This window comes from Cucurbita pepo, chromosome LG19 (assembly GCF_002806865.2).
Source record: "Cucurbita pepo subsp. pepo cultivar mu-cu-16 chromosome LG19, ASM280686v2, whole genome shotgun sequence".
Taxonomy (NCBI): Eukaryota; Viridiplantae; Streptophyta; class Magnoliopsida; order Cucurbitales; family Cucurbitaceae; genus Cucurbita; species Cucurbita pepo.
The window spans coordinates 3,053,203-3,069,955 of NC_036656.1; the positions used below are offsets into that span (position 1 = coordinate 3,053,203).

Sequence of the window (16,753 nt, forward strand, 5' to 3'; positions counted from 1 at the left end):
AAATAATTAATTTTAGCCTTTCTTATCTACATGTATTTTGTGCAAACAATACATCATTTATCATTTTTTATTCTTTTCAATTATTAAATAAAATTGTAAGAATAATACTACAATTCTTTTATTATTATTATTATTATTATTGATTAAAGTCCACTAATGGGTTGCTATATAATCTTCCCATATTGACAAAAATCTTTAACAAACTAAGTATAATTAATGCATGTCAAATTCTAATTATTAATTTAATTGTTCTTACCAATAAAAGAAAAGTTAATTATATGATTTTGAATTTAAAAATAGTATTTCATTTGTTACCATTTGAAAATCTATTAACAATATTCTATAATTGTAATATTCTTTTATTAAATGATGAAATTAATTGGATAATTCAAATAATTTATTTAAACTTTTGAATTATCCATTTAAACCTTTTTTTTAAGTAAAAGTTAAACAAAGTTATATATATTTATTTTCAAACATTGGGCTAATATTTAAATCTAATTGCCATATATATTTTGTAAAATTATATTTTAAAGACTTAATATTAAAAAGTTGTTGGAAAATAAAATAATTTGAAAATGAAATAAGATTATATATATATATTGATAATAAAAAATTAAGACCAAAAAAAAAAAAGAAATTGATAATCTACTAAATATTATTATTTTGTTGTGGGGATAAGGCGGTGTAGATGAAATGAAATCACGTGACACCTGTCTGCATGGGCTTAATAAGATTTGCATGCAAAAGAAACCAATCCCACCCAAATCACGTGCCCTGCCATCTCATCCAAATCCTGCATCCAATCTATGATCAACCCATGACGTGGCAGATTCCCTGTATCTGGTTGGTCGGTGTGATTGTGGGCCCACTTCACGTATTCACGTCCACATCTAATCTAATCTTTCTATGTCACGTACACTCAAATTATTTCGAGTTACAAAATGTTCGAATTCAGATTTCAAATCTTAGGCACTTGTTGATCACCCTCTTGACAATTAGGTGAATATTGTTTTTTAGAACACCCTCGAGAAATAGAAGATAACATGAACATCTCTCATTTATTTTCTTCAACACGATCAACACGATTAACACTTCCACTCAAGTTACTTGCAAAATCGGTATATTTTCAAACCTAATGCCACTAGATCACATGCATTGTTATTAGTGATATCTGTTTAGGCTGTTCTTAAAGACATACATGGCTATAAATGAGAGAAATGAGTATCTTCACTCAGTTATGCATTTAAATTTAAGACCTATAAGGCTTGCTCTGTAGTAGCAAACTAAATGTTAAAAAAAACGTTCAAAAGAAGAAATATTGATACGTAAGATCAATAATTTGCATTATAATGCATAATTTGTATGAATTGAAAAAAAAAAAAAAGAGAGAAGTTTGAAAAGAAAGGGAGGTGGGTGCAATAAGTGAAGGTGGGTGAGAATGGACATGGGCTACTTCTGCTATTACTTAGAGTTGAAGGGTAAAACAGCAAAAAAGAAAAAACATAATAATTGAATTCACATGCTAATCACTTCTGCCTTCCTTTGGGAGCAATTTTTACCCTCCCCTCACACTTTCCTGTATATATATATATAAAGTAATTAGTATGAACTAGCAGGGGTAGATAAGTCATTTTATCAGAAGAAGGGTGAAATTACGAATTTGACCTTCAATGAATAATGTACTCTTTTTATGTTTTTAAAATAATTTCATTTATTGTTTTATTATAGTAGATAAAATCTTATAATTTTTAAATTTTAATAAAATAAAATAAAATAAAAAATACAAAAGGAAAACGGGTGGAAGTAAGTGGGGCCCAGCTCCGAAATCCGGTAAATCCGGGTAGCTATGCTCGAGGTGGGCCCGCTGACAGTTTGGACGTTACCAAATTTACCCATGGGTGGGCCCCACGAATTTCGGAACTCAACTGTCTGTCTGCTTTTTATTTACTTCCCCATTTAATATTTTTTTCCCTTTTAAAAGAATATTTATATATGGAGAATAATAATATCCAATTCTTCAATTTGATTCGTAATATTCCGAAAATTTCCCCTTCAAAAAATAATAATAATAATAATAAATAAAAGTTTTAATGCCTATTATTTGATATTTTAAACTATTTTTACACATTCAAAAGGCTACTTTTTTTTTTTTTTAATCTTTTATACTACCCCACACTTTAATACAATTAAATTATATAGCGAATAAAAAGAGCAAAATGACTTTTTTCTTACTTTTTCTCCGTTTTAAATTTTGATACATCATATTTAAAGTAAAAAAATTTAATGAAAATGTTTGACGGTGAAAAAACAGTCCGTCAACACCTCATAGATTATCTCTAAACTTTTTAATGTTACCTTTTGAAACATGATACTAATGGTAAAATTATTTCTTATTTCTTTTTATTACAAGAGTATTTTTAAAGTTTTTTAAAAATATAAAATATTTTTTATATATTTTTTAATTAAATATATTTTTATTAATTTATAATTTAATGAAGTTTGTGTGGGGTATCAAGTAATTGAAGAGTAAGAATTAAGCCAATTTTTTTGGTTGAATCGCAGCCATTGGAGCTTCACACAGCTTGTGGTTGAAGCAATAAGTGGGTTGGATTCCCTACCCTTTCTTTTCCTTCGCTTATCCGTTTAGCTCATTTTTAAACTCGACCAACCTGAACCATATACATACGACTCCTAACTAATTTGACCCATATCGATCAAAAAAAAAAATAAAAAGGAGTTAAATCGCATGTTTTTCATTATTAACTTGAGTTGAGTTGGTGTAACGATCCTTGATTTCTACTTACTTATAGTCGATACCACCATCGTAATGTAATAATTTCTATGCAAAAATAAGCGTTTGAACTTCTTTATGAGACACAAATTTTATCTTAAAACATTGTCATGGACTTACGTGTTCGAAAACATCTTTAAAACGACACAACGAAATACTAAATGAAACAAATAAGCGTTAAAATTAAAAATATCGTATTCTAACCTAAGTCTAAGAAAATAAGTACAATTATCCTGAGAATGTTTGTTTAATTCACTCTCACTAAATGGTGTGTGAAAGTTCTCTATTTATAATCAAATAAATTAAATGATACGAAAATAGTAATAAATGGAAAGAACAATATATATGGAAAGATATTTGCCAATAATAAAATATATATATATATATATATATATATGGTAAACTATAATTTAGTATTAAATATCCTTAACATATCCTATGCATGTATCATGGTCTCGAATTGCGATGCCGTCATCAGCCGTATAAGGATATTTTGTCTTTACCTTAGATAGAAGTAGCACGTGGTTTGAGTATTTTAAGAAATACTCAATAAATGACTCCAATATTAGGGTTAGATGCAAACACATACAATCACGAGGGACTTATTATATCAGTTTATTTTCCTGTGACGACTATCATAAACAGGAAATTGGATGTGTACTTAATTTCCCTACACATAGTTCACACGTGCGAGTATGGACCCACTAGTTAGTTTGCACACCTCCTAGGCCCCTTTCTGGTTGAACGAACATTCTTTGATGGTCGTTCTTGCTGGACACCTGTTAGGAATAGCAAACTGTCTTGGCAGCATTATGGTAAACATAAAAATCGTTTCCCTGTCTCGTAGCGTGCACGGCCATAGTATCATAAAGGAGAAGGAGTATCCCCGATGCATGAGCACATAATAATGCATGAGGTCCCAACATTTTCCCATTTTCATTGTCATATACTACAACTCCACTAGCATCTTCCTTCATATCATATCATTTATCTTATCTTCCATGCGTGTATCAGAATTGTATTTCATGCCAATTCGTCATTTTTCATGTCAATCATACCATTCATGTTACACATATGTCATATCATAACGTTTTTTTGATTCCAGACGTAACAATTCACATCATGCATATATCATTTTATATCATATACCATAACAGTCACATATCAAACAATTCACACATATCAAACATATCATATCATATCGTATCATTCATAGTCATTTCATTTCGTATCATATCATATTCAGCAAACATATCAAACATATAACACGTGCCGCACCACACAACATCAAATTTACACATATCAAACATATAATACCAATAGTATGGTCACTTACTTGGTTGACCTTAGTCTACGTACTATCCTATTTTGAAGACTGGTTTAACTTGTCCCTTAAATTTTGTAACGACCTACACCGAAATATCCTACATATTAAGAACTTTAGTCTATTCGAGAATAAAAACTACATAATGGAAGGGAAGAGAAAATTAAGTTGGTTGGGAGAGTTTTAAGAGATTCTTTTTTATTTGGGCTCGGTTATATTTTTGAAAAATGTTAAAATTTACGATTAAGATGGGACATTTTTTATCAGGTCATTCTAGCCAAAATAGAATTACAATCTAATCCTACTCTGTCACATTTTTTAGATCATTATAAATATTAAAGTATTTGGTGTTTGCAACTGAAATTATTGATGTAGGGTGAATTATGAATGTTTATTATTTGAGATTTATAAGATTTTAGTTATTAATATAATATGTTCGATAGATAAATATGAATTTTAAAAAAAAAAATTAAAAAAAAAATTGTCAAATGAAAAGGTATTGAGCCTCAATTATAAGGCAAATGTTAGTGCGCAAGAAAACAAGTAAAAGAAGGAATAATTGCAGAGTGCACGCAATTTTTCTACAACTGCACGCAAAAAGGTATCATTTTATAAACCTAAACCCACTTAACGTAACTTATTACAAGCCAACCCCCTACTAAATTATACACTAATTTTCACTCACTAAAACACTTTTTACTGAAGTTATTTACTCGTTTTTACTCGCTAAAACATTTTTTTTACTGAATTCATATGGATGCGTAATTAAATTTAACGGTTAAAATGGAGTCACTTTAGATACGACAAATCATGTCATGTAAACAATGCATGAAACACACAAAACGTATTCTTTTTCTAACGTAGCACCATAATTAATGTGTCAGTATCTAATTTTTTTTTTGTGTTTTACAGGTCACATCCTTTTCAAAATTATAACTTTACGGTTACTGTCAAGAAGATCACATGAAACTCTTTCCGGTCGAGATTTTGTCATTAAAAAAAATATATAAATTCTACCTAAAAGTATATAGAAACACAATTACATAAATGCAATATTGCAATAATACAGTCAAAAACTATGGTCTATGGTCTACACATCAATGTGGATAACCACTTTTTATTTTAGTAAAAATATTTATATTTTAAAATATTCTTAAAATAAATAAATTCAATCAAAATTTAGAGATTTTTTTTTTCTTCATAAAATATATAATTTATAATTTAACCTAAAAAAAAAAGGTAATTAAAAAAAAGAAAAAAAAAAAGCATTAATTACAGAGGCCCTTGCCTTTGCCTATGCCTATGCCTCTGGCTATGCAGTGGATTTGGACTTCGATTCCCATTCCTTTACTGTTCTCTTCTTCCCCCATAAGTACCCCTTCCTCTGCCTCCCCTTTTCCATTCTCCTCTGCTCTTCTCCCGCCATGCCTTCTCTCTCTCTCCTCTGCATTTTTGCTTCTCTCTCCTCCCTCTTCCTCCTCTCCCATGCCAGAATCCCCGGCGTCTACTCCGGCGGCCCCTGGCTGGACGCTCACGCCACCTTCTACGGCGGAAGCGACGCCTCCGGAACCATGGGTCTGTCCGTCTCTCTCTGTTTTTCTCATTTCCCCTGTTTCTTACACCACATTTTCTTGATTTGGGTTTTTTGTTTTTTTTGGTTTTCTTGTAGGCGGCGCGTGTGGGTATGGGAATCTCTACAGTCAGGGCTACGGCGTCAACACGGCGGCGCTGAGTACGGCTCTGTTCAATAATGGCTTTAGCTGCGGCGCTTGCTTTGAAATCAAGTGCGTTAATGATCCCCAATGGTGCCATTCCGGTAGCCCTTCTATTTTCATTACCGCTACCAATTTCTGTCCCCCTAATTTTGCTCTTCCCAACGACAATGGCGGCTGGTGTAACCCTCCTCGCACTCATTTTGACCTCGCCATGCCTATGTTCCTCAAGATCGCCGAGTACCGTGCCGGAATCGTCCCCGTCGCTTACCGCCGGTGAGTCTACTTCCTATATAATTAATTGCATTTAATTGTAGAAATAATTAATTGTTTTTAGCTTATTTAATGTTGAAATTATTAAACAAATAAACTCGTATTTATTTATTTAATTAATTTTGAAATTATTACAGGGTGCCATGTAGAAAACAAGGCGGAATCCGGTTCACAATTAACGGTTTCCGTTACTTCAACTTGGTTTTAATCACGAACGTCGCGGGTGCAGGGGATATCGTGAGGGTGAGTGTGAAAGGGTCGAATACGGGTTGGATGAGCATGAGCCGTAACTGGGGGCAAAATTGGCAATCCAATGCTATTTTGGTGGGCCAGGGTCTTTCCTTCCGGGTCACGGGCAGTGACCGTCGTACCTCAACATCATGGAACGTGGCACCTTCTAATTGGCAGTTCGGTCAGACATTCACGGGAAAGAATTTCCACGTCTGAAATTCCCTCTCCCTTTTTTCGTAAATTTTCCCACAGTTTTTTCCCTTTCTATTTACCCGGGAAATTTTTTAGTAGTGGGGCCGTAAAAGTTAAAATAGGACGGTTAAAAACACAGCTATTTAAGAAAGTGTGTCTAGGTGTAGGAAAAGTTACCGAGGTGTGGTAACTGGCAGATTACCTTTTTTTTTATTTTCTTTTCTTTTATTTAATTTATGATAGGTAGCAGCGGTGAATTTAAAAATTACCGCGGTGGAAAAGAGTGTAGGGGTGGCTGAAGCGGCTGCAAATGGGAAATGTGTAGCCCGCAGCTTTTTATTACTACATACAGTAAAGTTGTTGTTATGTTATTTGGAGTTACCCAATGGGTTATTGTTATTACTCCAATTATCTTGAATTCAGAGTAATTTTGGTAGATTTGAGGGTCTTTTTTGAAATTACAAGAAAGTTGGCAATTATTAGCAAATTTATTTAATGCAATTTTGATCATCAAGGTAAAATTGTTTAGTGAGTATTAGAGTCGGTACAAAATATATGGTTCGATTAGTACTAAAAGTACTCTTTCGTTTAGCCGTTTCTAATGGGAAAAAGGTTCGTAATTTGAAAGCAAAAAGATGGTATGAGAGAAGGCAAGAGGGTGGAATTTGTACCATATCCAACCACTCTATCTTCCAAGAGAACAAAGAAGTTTAGGGAAGAAAAGAAAAGAATGGTGGAGAATGGAGGTTACTTTTAGGGTTTTGGGAACCAAAAAAAAAAAAAAAAAAAAAACTCCAAATTGGGACATTTACATTCCGAAAGGATGCTTTTAGGTGTTTTAGGGTTTATAGTAAAATAATGCAAAAGTTGTTTACGGATGAGTTTGCACGGTTATAAATGGTATCAGAATCAGAGGGATAATGAAACATTTCTCAATAAAAAAAGTTGTTGGAATTGGAATAATAAACTAGTTATTATTATTTCTTTTTACCAAAGGGTCTTTTTAGGTCAAAAAGCCTCCATATTCTTTTGCTATTTGAATAAATCCTTACCCTCCTCTCTCTATACCATTCTATTCTCCTCCACTTTTTTTTCAGATATTTAAATCTTTGGTGGTTCATTCGTGATTCAACTAGCAACTAAAAAAGTTACTCCAATGTCCAAAGTATTGATTATAAGAAAGAAATGTTTGTTTGATCTAAATTTGGTGCGCATCCTAAATAATGCTGAAGATGAGCATTATATTTCTCGTCCTCATTCTTATTCAAATCTCTGTCCACTCCACCTTTTATATATACACTTTTTTTTATATGGCGGAAGACTATGTTATAATATTAAAAATTGAGTTTATAAAAATGATAATATTATATTATATTTTTGCTTATGATATTTTATTAAAACGTGGGTATATATATTAAAAACTTAGCAACATTATTACAGGAAACATAATCTCCACGAAAATAAACAGAGAGTTTCACGGAAATGAAGATTGAAATAAGAGATTGGGATGAGAAAAGTGTCACTATCCTAGCGTCACTTGTGGACACCTCTAAATGTAAGATAGAAGACTTATGGACGATTTTAGAGAATATTATAGCGACAATATAGATATTTGGTATAAAGTGCGTATGTTGTTTGAAAGATAAACATGCTTAGATATCGAATAGTTGCCTTTCATCCAACAATCGTAATCGTAAAATTCTTATAAACGACACCGTATTAGTTTGGTACTGGTTGGAGTGAATGAAGAGATATTTGTTGAAGTTAGAATCTGATTCTTTGGAAGAAAAATAAAGTAAATAAGAACTTTTGCAAAAACAAAAGGGTGTAAGCCAATGGACCATAGTTCATATTCCACAAGCCCACCCTTACCTTTCTTCTAACATAAATGAAAGAACAAAACCAACCAACCAAACCCATTGTTAAGAATCAAACCTAAAATGAAAATTACAAATAATTTAGTCATACACACCTAGAGAGAATCGTTAAAATTGACCAAACCCTACACCTCCACCTCCTCGAACGAATCCTCGACTTCTTGTAACGACTCAACTTCCATGACACCAACTAATTACGATTAGTAGGACCCACAACTCTTCTTATATTTTCTTCTAAACGTGCATCTCTTTCATACATTATTGAGGATTATTGGAAGCCGTCTACATTTGTTAACTAAGAGGAAGATTATGAGTTTATAAGTTAGGAATACTATCTCTATTGGTACGAGGCTTGGGCAAACCAAAAATAAAGTCAAAAGAGCTTATGCTCAGAGTAACAATGTGTGGAGCTCTCTCGTTTTCCTTGAACCGTCCTGGATCTGCTCATCTTGGCGACTAGTTCATGTATAGCATTTACACATAAATTAATAAACTTCAACACCCAACTAACCATTTTTTTTTATTAAAGATATTAATACTCATTTTCAAAATTAATGGGTATTTTTAAAACATGGTGTTAATAGTTACGTTCATAATAGTATTTTTTTATTAGTGTTGCATACAATTACAGTAAAAAAAGATGATAAAGGCAAAGCTGTCAAAAGAAAATTGCTTGCAGAAGAGAGATTTGGGGTTAAATACATAATCATTACATTACAGCGGCTGTACATTTCACAAGTTTGCCTGTTGCATTCTCTTCAACCTTTTGTTACTACTCCATTTGGGTTAGCGTTATGATGCAAAGAATTACCTCTTTCACTTCTCAAAATCTCAGATGGTTTCTGAAGCTGCTCCAACGTTGTCACAACCTCATTCATGCTCGGTCTGCGCTTCGGTTCTGTGGCTAGGCAGAAAACTGCAAGGTTTGCTGCCTTTTGTGCTTGTCCAAGAGTGTAGCGCCCCTCGAGTCGATTGTCCATGATGCAACGAATTTTGTGTTTGTTGACTAAATATGGTTTTGCCCAATCGACCAAGTTGTGTTCCCCAGTTGGTCGATTCTTGTCGATGGCTCGTCGCCCTGATAACATTTCGAGAAGAACTACCCCAAAACTATATACATCGCTCCTCGCCGTGAGATGACCTGACGAACGAAAGGATGTGGTTAGAATGATGAAATATGACAATTCATGGGAGGAACCAATCAACCAGTCATTTTTTTTGAGAAATAGAACCTGTGGCTAAGTATTCAGGAGCTGCATATCCATGAGTTCCCATAACTACGGTAGAGACATGGCTTCTATCACCAACTGGCCCATCTCTAGCTAATCCAAAATCAGAAAGTTTTGCATCGTAGTTCTGCAGATTTTGAGGAAAAAGACGATCACATTTTACGAATAACTGCGAGTCAACACGATAAATGGATCGACGAAAAAAACTTGTAAGTTCTTACTGCATCAAGAAGGATATTAGATGTCTTGAAGTCGCGATATATGACGTTCATGTCGTTGTTGTGAAGAAATGCAAGTCCTCTGGCAGCATCAAGAGCAATTTTCATCCGAACGTTCCACGAAAGTGGTCGAAAGTGAGAGCTTCCTGTATCGACACAGTGTAGCAGCTTATACACACAACATTGTACAAGAAAGAATGGGAAATGGAAAAGCATTGCATAATCAGCTACTCACTTCTGAAAAGATGATTTTCTGCACTGCCCTTTTGCATAAACTCATATATCAGCAGCCTGTGGTCATCTTCAAAGCAGTAACCAATCAGCTTCACAAGATTAGGATGGGAAAGCTGCCCCAAGTAGTTGATCTCCGCCTATATGTTTATCATTCGTTTAGTAGAGTCACGTTATAGCCGAAGCCGGGAAAGGATAGGCTACACACTATATAGATATATGTTAAACAATGATCTTTGATGCAAAACGAGAGTTGTAACGCTGATTCAAGATAAATCCAGCATTTCTTTAATCAAGATGTTCAAACGACCGCATAAATGTAACGGCCCAAACCCACTACTAGCAGATATTGTCCTCTTTGGATTTTTCCGGAAGGTTTTAAAACCCTTGTGCTAAGGAGAGGTTTCCACACTCTTATAAACAATGTTTCGTTCTCCTCCTCAACCGATGTGGGATCCTCAATCCACCCCTCTTAGGGGTCCAGCGTCCTTGCTGGCACACCGCCTCGTGTCCACCCCCTTCGGGACTCAACCTCACTAACACATTGCCTAGTATCTGGCTCTGATACTATTTATAACGACTCACGCCCACTGCTAGCAGATATTGTCCTCTTTAGGCTTTCCTTTTCGAGTTTTTCGTCAAGGTTTTAAAACACGTCTACTAGAAAGAGATTTTCACATCCTTATAAAGAATGTCTCGTTCTCCTCCCAACCGATGTGGGATCTCACAATAAAATTTCAGTGCAGTTAGGAACCAAAGAAAACTGGAAAACGAAGTCAGGGGAATGAGGAAAATTCGATACGAACCAACCACTCCTTGTGACCCTGAAGCCCTTCTCTGTTGAGCCTCTTCACAGCAATTACCAAGCCAGTGCCAGCCTTGGTGGGAGTTAGGGAATGCTCATCAATCCAACCTTTGAAGACTGAACCAAATCCACCCTCCCCAACAACACTGTCGGGGCGAAAGTTTCTCGTTGCCATTCTCAATTCATTAAAGCTAAAGTGTTTCAAATTAGAGCAATGCAGAATTTCCTCCTGACTCCGGGGAGTCACCGGAATGGAGGCTGAGGATACCTTGCTGCTGGAAATATGAGAATGTTCCCCATCTCCTCTCTTAGACCTGAAACTTGTAAGACTTGTAAGACCTGCAGCCAGCAAAGAACATACAATTGAAACATTCAGAAATGCCACTAATCTTCATGTGAAACATCCCAAGAACATACACAAACTAAATGATTCACAGATGCCTCCACTTGCATTGAATCAGAGACGCCACATGATAACAGTTAATTCATTCAGTAAGTCAATCAAATCAAAGTATAAGGAAGTTATTTCATAATGTCATCAGAATGAACTCTCAAACAGTTCTGTGATTGTTCATGCCTGTTTACGAACTATGATAACTCTCGATTCAATGACAAATAATTCAAGGAAATGGAAGATATAGATATGAACAGAGGCAGGGACAAACGTAATTCATTCATTTCACCATCATCCTGGTGTTCGTATCTAATCTAAGACCCAAAGTACCACCAAAGAGGCAAAAAGAAAACACAGAGAAAGCAATCCAAGCAAAGAACATTTAAAGAAACACCTAATCTGCAACATTCGAAGGCATCTATCTAACCTAAGATCCATTAAACAGTTGAGCCGATATCTACTCGAAATCATCCCGAACTAAACTTAGAACTCGAAAAATCAGATAAAAGAAGAACGGGAGTTTCAAATCAGAGGCATTAGGTACCTGTATGAGGATTCACAGACTTGAAACGATCACTCCAGCAAGCTCCCATCAGCAAAATCCAATCATAAACTTGCAGCAACTTCGAAAAGGGAAAACGAATAGATTAAAAGCCCCAAAATCCTTCCAACAGATCAAACTGTTGAACACAACAGAGTCAAATTTATTGTCCCGTTCTTTGCCTCGATTCAGAGAAGAAAGTTGGGGAAAAAGCTGTATGAACTGAGAGATGAAAATCAAGAAAATAAGAAATGAAAATGGATACGAAAAGATCACCAACTTTATTCAGATGTGGTTCGGGTCTCATAGGCTACATGATTGGAACACTCGGAGAACAGCAATTTTGGAATTATCTTTTCCACAACTAATATTTTATATTTTCTGGATTTCCCCCTTAAGAACACTCGAGTTTGGTATGAACAAAACATTTTTCAAAAAAGAAAAGCATTCAATTTTTTTTTTTTTTTTTTTTTTTTTTTTTTTTTTTTTTTTTTTTTTTTTTTTTTTNAGTTGTCACATCAATCTACACTAATAATATTTTAAACCATATAATATATGCATATTATGACATTTTTTTAATAATAATTTTGAAACTTAAAAAGATTAACATTTATTTTGGAATATTTAGATTAAACTTAAACTATGGACGGTCGAGGCTCGAAAAATTAAGGAAGATTATTATAGCTCAACCAGTGTAGGTTGAATGAACTATGACGAATGTCACTGTGTGGGTCAGGTAGATAGGTTGGGCCAACGACAAGCTAACTCATGTAGTTAGTTAACGTTATGGAGATTACATGTCAACTCCCTATTGGTATGTGAGTTATATAAATTACCATCATGGGTCGACCATACCTAGAATGAGTTATCGACGAAGATTACAGAAGCTTGAATCATGTGGATCGATTGAGGCTAGGATGAGTCAACTTGTGTAAATTAGGTTAAGGCCCCGAAAAGTAAGCCACGTGGGTCGATTAGGCCAAGGACGAGCCTACCTATGTGGGTAACCTAAACTTATTAAAAAAAATATAAAAATAATAAAAACGAGAGAGAAGGAGAGGGTCGTGAAGAAAACTCATGCCTCCGCACGAGTATCAAATATTCTTACTCATAGATATACAAAAACTATGGAAATTATTAATATCTAACTTGCTAGGAAGAAGTTACATATCATGATAGGCTGATAGCCGGAAATTAGAGTCATACATCATATATACTAATCATTAATCCATAACATGCTCATATTCTATACATGCGATCATAATTACTACTAATTAGGTCATGCTATTAACGTGCATTCGTCGTAAATAATCTCCTAATCAAATGATGGACAAGAGCTTTGATATGTTACTTACTTGTGTCAGTTAGCTAGTTTCTTATGTAAAAACGTCTTTAAAGTGGTTATTTCTTTCCAATTTCTGTTCATTACACTAACATTTAATAATTTTCATGGCTAATATGGGCCAATATTGATAGGACATATTAAAAGAAATCAAACAAGACAAATTGAGGCAAGACACCCGCCCTCACACACTCACACACGCCTCCACGAGCCAATCCATCACACTTCCATGCGCACGTGAGTTCCACACGTCATCAATTCCGTGTCTGCTAAAAATTCCATAACTTTTATAGAAATGATCGTTATGTCCCACGCTCGATTTCCCCTCATACACTTGCTATCTCCCCTTGGTTTCTTCTCGAAAAGTGTGGATCTCACTTCTCCAAACCTATTGAGACAAATTTAAATTACGCACAAGTGCATCGAAATTTTTGAAGAACAACGTTATGGGTTTCCACATAAAATTACTTTCTTCAGCATTCGTGGGTTTATATAGGATTAGAAAACCAAGATACACATATGGATAGGATCATGTGTGGTTTTTATTTTTTTTTTAAGTATTTGTAAGTGGCATTTTGTCAAACACCTTACCCACATAATCAATTCAGACCCAATACTATATTTACCATGGTTTTACATACTGAAGCCACAATTGCGTCTTAACTGAATTGTTACGTTACAAGTGATATTAGAATCAAACATCAAACTGTGTGCTAGGGAGAATGTTGACCTCCAAGAGGGACGGATTGTGAGGTCTCACATCGGTTAGAGCGACGAATACTAGTTTAGACTGTTACAAATGGTATCAGAACTAGATACCAGGTGGTGTACCAGCGCGAACGTTGGCTCCCAAAGAGGTAGGTTATGAAATCACACATAGGTTGGAGAGACGAATGGAAGATAAAAAAAAAAATAATAGGGTCATTTTAATAATTAAGGATAGAGTCTATAAAAAGATGAAAAGAAAATAAATATGAATTATTCTAAAGGGAAAAAATTCCATAATTATGGAAAATTGGCTTTCAACATCAGAATCTCACTTTTCTCCACTGCGGACGGCTAAAAAAATCGAATTTTTCTTTTTTTTTCCCACGTAAATAAAAGTGATTTTTTGGAAAAAGTAAAAAAAAAAAATAATAATAATAATAAATGAATAATCTAATTTGACTTTTTATTTTAAATTTTTAAAAAACAAGGACATTAATATTTACATAGAGCATAATATAAAGTTTAAAATAAAAAAAAATCAAATTAAATTGAAATATAATTTTACAAAAGTCTCAAATTTAGTTTGTTTTTATTTAAAAAAAAAAAAATCTATATTTTAACAATTTTTATGAAAAAAAAACCCATATTCAATTATGTAATATATTTTTTAAAAAAATCTATTTTTTTAGTTTTTAAATTTGAATTTTAATTTGATAATATTTTTATTAAAAAAAATAGTGAAAAAAAATTCATCGCTGAAATACTTAATTTTTCAAAACTAAAAACCAAAATTACGGTCGGATAAGATAACATTTAATTAAGTTAATTTTCATTTTTTTTTATATACTTCCCCAATTCCACTTATTTCTCGAGTTTTACCGAATTTAAAATGAATATTTAATATATTAAAATATAATATTATATTTACAAGATATTTCACATCTTATTCCAATTTTAAATTTATATTTAACATTTAATGAATGAATAATACCTTTTTTTTATTTATATTTAATATATTAAATATCATTTTAAAATTAAGATTAAATATATTATTCTCTTTTTATATTTAATATATTAAATATAAATTTGATTACCCTAAACACATTTAATATATTAAATGTGTTCAAATAAATTTTTATTATGTAGTAGTCATATGAAGTTGCCTATTATAAGAAACAATGATATAATATTTATTAATTAATTTTTTTTAATTAATTAAGTTTTTTTCTATAAATATAATTATTATTACAAATAAGTTAATCTTTTACCATTTTACTCCTATAATTACATTTTATACTCTAAATACCACTGATTTATGATTATTTATGCGTCAATCATAAATTAAAAGGGTGAAGCTCCATTGTTCAAGCCTCAAAGTTAGCTCTTATTAAACTATTCATCTACGCACCTTTATAAACTAAGTCTATTTCAAATCCGTGAGAGAGTAAAGGAGTTGATTCCTTTTTGTGAAATTGTGAAATTATATTTCGAGCTTCTTATTTGGTCAAATTTCTCTTACATGTAGGAGTTCATAACTAAATTAGGATTAAAAAAATTATAAAAAAAATATGTCAAGTCTAAATTAACATCAAATTATTTGTAACAATTATAAAGTGGGTTATATGAATGATGTTACAAAGATAAAGACACCAAAATTTATCCATATATTATATATTCTTTTAAGTTATTACTTGAACATGTCTTCAATCATTTCATTTAAAATTATATTATTAGTTATATTATTAGCAGGTAAGTTGTGTATCATAAAATTGAAATAATTTACAATAATGGATTAAAAAAAATGTTTGAGTTGATGGGATCTAAAATGATGAAATAAAAACAACTAGAGTTGGAAGATTAAAGTTTTGAGCACATCAAAGTTATTGATTCAAAATAATAATAATAATAATAATAATAATAATAATAATAATAATAATAATAATAATAATAATAATAATAATAGAAATTGGGCAGTCATAACCAGCCCATTTGAAATAACATTAGAAAACAAAGGTACATAGATATATATATATATGTGTGGTTCATTATTTCTTTGAAGTATTTGTAAGCGGCATTTTGTCAAACACCTTACACACACAAACACACAGAACCATACCCAACCCAACCCTTACTCTAATTTATGCCTTTTCATATCGAAAACTCCGACGCCTTTCATTTGCAGTTGCATGGGTCGCACTGGCAATTCGATCCACATTTGCAGCCGCCCTCCAAGTTCCTGCTTTACAAAAAAAAAAACACGAATATAATTCATAAAAGATCAAAATCTTTATATTAAAAACTTCGAAAAACACGAATGATGGCTCGAAATTCATACTGGTTCATGGGAGCTGCATCATGTTTGCATCTACACACAAAATAAATCAAAACAGAGTCAGAATTTTCTCGAGAAAATCAAATTCCCGAGAAACAAACAAGCCCCTGCGCCTTTCTCGGGAAAATTTGGTGAACAGAAAAGAAGAAAACACGTACGAGCAGTTGTTGAGGTCGCAGTTGCAGGCAGAGCCACATCCACACTTCGCCATTTTTCTTCTTTCTTCTTAAACAAACCAACGGAACTCAAATGCTTTGATTTTGATCGGAAACTTCAAGCTTGCTGATTTCAAACCACTCCGTTTCACCGCCATTTATAGACGCCCCTCCGACGCCATCCACCGTACACGTGTCCCCACGCATCTTTTTAATTATTTTTTTTCAGTTTCCTTTCCAGTTCGATGATTCTAGAATTTTGGAAAAAATTTTAAACCAAACTCAACATTTTTTTAAAGTTGGTCTCAGAATTTTCTCATTTTAGATGAGAAATTCAAATTTAATTGCTAAAGTTGTACGCTTCAGACTTAAATTATTAAAATATTTTTTTTAAA

At 32.9% G+C, this 16,753-nt stretch overlaps 2 protein-coding genes and 1 long non-coding RNA gene across 4 annotated transcripts; 1 reads left to right on the plus strand and 2 right to left on the minus strand.

The window, feature by feature from the left end:
- The first annotated feature begins 5,501 nt into the window (after nucleotides 1-5,501).
- Nucleotides 5,502-6,978, plus strand: LOC111780975 (expansin-A4-like). The gene is made up of 3 exons (XM_023661358.1): nucleotides 5,502-5,693; nucleotides 5,788-6,106; nucleotides 6,241-6,978. Exons 1-3 carry the CDS (start codon nucleotides 5,543-5,545, stop codon nucleotides 6,548-6,550), a joined length of 780 nt encoding a protein of 259 aa, XP_023517126.1. The 5' UTR covers nucleotides 5,502-5,542; the 3' UTR covers nucleotides 6,551-6,978.
- Nucleotides 6,979-8,984: 2,006 nt separating this feature from the next.
- LOC111780896 (receptor-like cytoplasmic kinase 176) lies at nucleotides 8,985-12,268 on the minus strand. Of its 2 annotated transcripts, none has more exons than XM_023661244.1 (7): nucleotides 12,102-12,268; nucleotides 11,825-11,903; nucleotides 10,888-11,225; nucleotides 10,086-10,221; nucleotides 9,854-9,996; nucleotides 9,636-9,759; nucleotides 8,985-9,544 (listed from the first exon to the last, which is right to left on the minus strand). In XM_023661244.1, exons 1-7 carry the CDS (start codon nucleotides 12,126-12,128, stop codon nucleotides 9,162-9,164), a joined length of 1,230 nt encoding a protein of 409 aa, XP_023517012.1. In that variant the 5' UTR covers nucleotides 12,129-12,268; the 3' UTR covers nucleotides 8,985-9,161. The 2 variants fall into 2 exon arrangements, with proteins under 2 accessions (XP_023517012.1, XP_023517013.1); XM_023661245.1 differs by having other exon boundaries at nucleotides 11,825-11,960; nucleotides 12,102-12,267.
- Nucleotides 12,269-15,822: 3,554 nt separating this feature from the next.
- Nucleotides 15,823-16,504, minus strand: LOC111781152. Its single transcript, XR_002812951.1, has 3 exons — nucleotides 16,362-16,504; nucleotides 16,207-16,236; nucleotides 15,823-16,107 (listed from the first exon to the last, which is right to left on the minus strand). It is a non-coding gene; the product is annotated as an uncharacterized LOC111781152 (long non-coding RNA).
- Nucleotides 16,505-16,753: the final 249 nt, after the last annotated feature.